Source organism: Trachymyrmex septentrionalis, unplaced genomic scaffold, assembly GCF_001594115.1.
Source record: "Trachymyrmex septentrionalis isolate Tsep2-gDNA-1 unplaced genomic scaffold, Tsep1.0 scaffold7, whole genome shotgun sequence".
In the NCBI taxonomy this organism is placed as follows: domain Eukaryota; kingdom Metazoa; phylum Arthropoda; class Insecta; order Hymenoptera; family Formicidae; genus Trachymyrmex; species Trachymyrmex septentrionalis.
In genome coordinates this window covers 4,947,651-4,951,291 of record NW_017305884.1, presented here as the reverse complement: position 1 = coordinate 4,951,291, position 3,641 = coordinate 4,947,651, and the positions used below count along the sequence as shown (strand labels likewise).

At 31.4% G+C, this 3,641-nt stretch overlaps 1 protein-coding gene across 1 annotated transcript in view; it reads right to left on the bottom strand.

Annotated features, from left to right (window-relative positions):
- LOC108753552 (peripheral plasma membrane protein CASK) overlaps window positions 1-3,641 on the bottom strand; it is a 110,851-nt gene that overhangs the window by 2,229 nt on the left and 104,981 nt on the right. Inside the window, exons 7-9 of the mRNA XM_018495216.1 lie at window positions 1,028-1,147; window positions 409-525; window positions 124-271 (exon numbers count right to left, since the gene is read on the bottom strand). Of these exons, the coding sequence (XP_018350718.1) occupies window positions 124-271; window positions 409-525; window positions 1,028-1,147 (385 nt within the window). The remainder of the gene's footprint in view (window positions 1-123; window positions 272-408; window positions 526-1,027; window positions 1,148-3,641) is intronic.

Here is a 3,641-nt window from a genome sequence, read left to right as displayed (position 1 = left end):
AACTTATTATCTATACTTTTAAATTAATAATTCTAACAATTAATAATAATTAATATTCTTCTATTAATTATTAATTCTAAAATTAAAAAATTAATAAATTCAATTATTAATAAATTAACTAATTTTAATAAATTAAATAAAAATTTGCATAGACATGATTTACCGTATTCGAGGTATTCATTAGCAGCTATATCTGCCATCATTTCATCATGCGATACGAAATAGTAATTACGACCATTTTCTTCGTCACTTCGTGGAGGCCTCGTTGTATCTATAAAAAAACATATTTATATATTATATACATATTAATATAAGTCTTCCAATAAATATATCATTTTTAATTTTACACATTTTTAAAAATAACATTTAATTAATTCAGAATTATATTAAAAAATTTGGAATACTTACGCGGAATAGGATAGGCATATTTATCAGGATGCTTGGAAATAATCGTATTTTTTATGTGTCGTCGACCGACACCATGTGCTCCCAATAATACTAAAGTTTTCCGTTGGAAGGCAGGATCTATATGCAAAGAAAAGTAATATATAATATTCAAAATCAATAATTATTTATTTCCTATATAAATGTTATAAAACGTATTAAATTATAGCTCTAATTGTATTTAATATAAATTTTGAGACATTTTAATAATAGAATTATCACTGATAACACAGATTTCGATTAAAAATCACTTTTTCGCCGAAGTGTTATAGTACATATTCCGAAGATTTTCCTCGTGCTGAACATGATGTCATTGACAGAATTTGCATGGCATGTCAGAATTTTGAATAAATTGAGGGGAAAATAAATTTTTACCCCGATTTATTCAAAATCCTGACATGTCACACAAATTTGGTCGAGAGCATGTTGAGCGCAAAAAATCTTCGGGATATGTACTACGGCATTTCGAAAAGAATTTGGTATTAAACTGTGTAGTGTATAGAAAAATAAGAATTATATTTTTTATATTACAAATTATTCTTATGTTTATTTAGATTTTTTTAGAACTGCAACTAAAACTCACAAGGAAGCTTCACGACCTCTTCGTAGGTCACCAGGTCCAGCTGGTCGAAAACAGCGTTGTGCTTTGCAAGATATTTATCCTTGTATTGCTTCTTTTTCCGGCCGAATATTGAGCAATTTACTGCAAGCAGAAAAGATTGTTGATATATATATAAATGCCGTGAAACCGAAGATGAAGCTATTTCTTTTCGGAAACCCGGTGTAAACTTGCAAATTACTGTGCAAGTGTCATGTTACGGAATCCATTATCCGTGCTAACTAACAAGTTACGTGCCTTTATAGTGTCGATGAACGACCGCTAAATTGATCTTAAAGTACGATCACAATGACGTAACCGTTGCAACGAAATTGGTTCGCAAAATTCAAATGTGTATACGAATGTGTAAATCTATCAGAAATTATGCCAGCCAATAATGGTAAATTCTTTATGATGCAAGTTGTAATTATCTATTAATAAAGTTCTCTGGTTTATATCGCTAAAATATAATGAGGCACGACAGATATTTTCCGTAATTGCACAAAGAGGGTCGTTCACGTCGCTAAAATATTTCCTAATATTACTTCTCCGAAACATGTTTCACCCAACATAGTATGTTAACCTATTGGAAATATAGTACGCATCGACGTGTGCACTTAATATTAGCAACCCTCCGGAGCATCTTGAAAATTAATGCTAACACGAAGTGATAAACTACTCTGCGAATATTGGTTCCTGGATCAAGCAAAATCTTATCTATTAATTATAAAAAGAATTTCATTCAATCAGCCAGTTTGAAGGAAGCCATGCCCAAAGGCACTTGGGGAAGTCCTATTGAAAGGGGTGTTCCAGCAGGTCACAAGATGATAACGTAAAGTCGATGATTAATTGATGCGTGAGTTGTTAAATAAGTGACATAATAAGGGAACCATGGTGAATTGCCTCGTGAATATTATTTTCGCGATCACAAAAATACAATACTACTGTATACTAAAATATATATATTAGGGAGATTCGTGTAGGACTACAATATATCGAAGCTGCGGATGATAGCTCGCGTGATTGTGTAAACCGCGATATCTTGTCAAAATATCTAGACAATTGAAGATAGATAAAAATACGTATATAAAAAGAAAAGATTTATATTTCAGAATCAAGAATGAGAATGAAAATATCGTTTCTGAGATTTTTGGCAAGATATTCTCAAAAGTATCATTACTCGCTATATAACATTTAGAACAATCAATTAATTATATATTATAAGCCCCGATTGTAATCGTGCTGCCGCGTACGCTTGCAAGTGAAATCGTGCGAAATAAGCATAAGTGTGCGTTGAATGTTTTGCAGCGAACACATGCATTAAAGCACGCATGTGTAAAAGCATCTATTAATTTATAATGCAGAATATACCACAGTACTTATATTAATAAATTATAATCTGTATGATGCTCTCTCGAAATATTTCGCAACGTTTTTCTTTTAGAAACAAAATTTTTCATTTAGACAAATTTGGAAATTACAAACTTTTAAAGCTTTTTTGTTATTGATACTTAATTCCATACTGTTTATATCAATTATGAAGAATTCACATAATGGCATTCATTTCATTTTCATGCATTGCGTGAGATATTTTTACAATTGTGTAAGTTAATAATACAGTTTTATAAAGATCTATATCAAAAAAATACAAAGTTTATTTTATAGTAAAATTGTTATAGATGTACTTTTTGCCTAGTATATGTATTGTATGAATATTTATTCAATGTCTAATAAGCGTAATACATTCATTACGTACACCAGCAATAACATAGCTCTCGGAACTTCTTATTCAGATAATTTTGTTAATGGTATCAAGTCATTTGCTAATTGCAAGTTAAAAACTTAAATGTATTACACAATTCTTCGTAAATACTTCGTAAATATTAACACAAGTGTTTTATCAAATATGAGGATACTGACAATAAGTATCGTCCGTACATTCATATTATAAAATTACGAGAATAAATTTCATGTATAAAATGAACTTAAAAGTAAAAGCTTTTGTGCGCCCGTTTTCATAAATCGCTGAAAAACGATTGTCCCGTTTTTTATCTTCTCTCTGTACTGATGCGTGTGTTAGAAGCATGGATCCAGTCTGTACTTCATGCGTCTAAAAGTACGTCCTATGTGACTCTACACGTGTCTACCTGAAGGCAGAGACGTACCTGTCGAACCGTCGCAGCCTTCGGTGTGAGAAGAACATCCACCTTCTCCTTCAGCATCTAGCCCCGCATAACACATATAAACAACAGATATATCACTGCAGCTAATTATTCTTGTATGCGCTAACTCTCCATTTGCCTATTCCTAATCCGTCCTTCATGCCACTCACTTACGCCAGCAGGCGCATACATAGAGATATACGACGACCGAAACTTTCTTGCTACGTGTTCTTAAAGCATTTAAATCTTGATTTGCATACGACTTCATATAGTCGCAATTCGTAATTAAATTTCGAATCTGGCTTTTAACGTTACATCTTAAAATCGTATAATTATTCCTTCTATCGTATCTCATTTGCTGTTTCATCGTGATCTGTGTTTTTTAAATTAAGTGGTCTGACTATTAAATATGTATTATGAAAATATGGAATTATGTG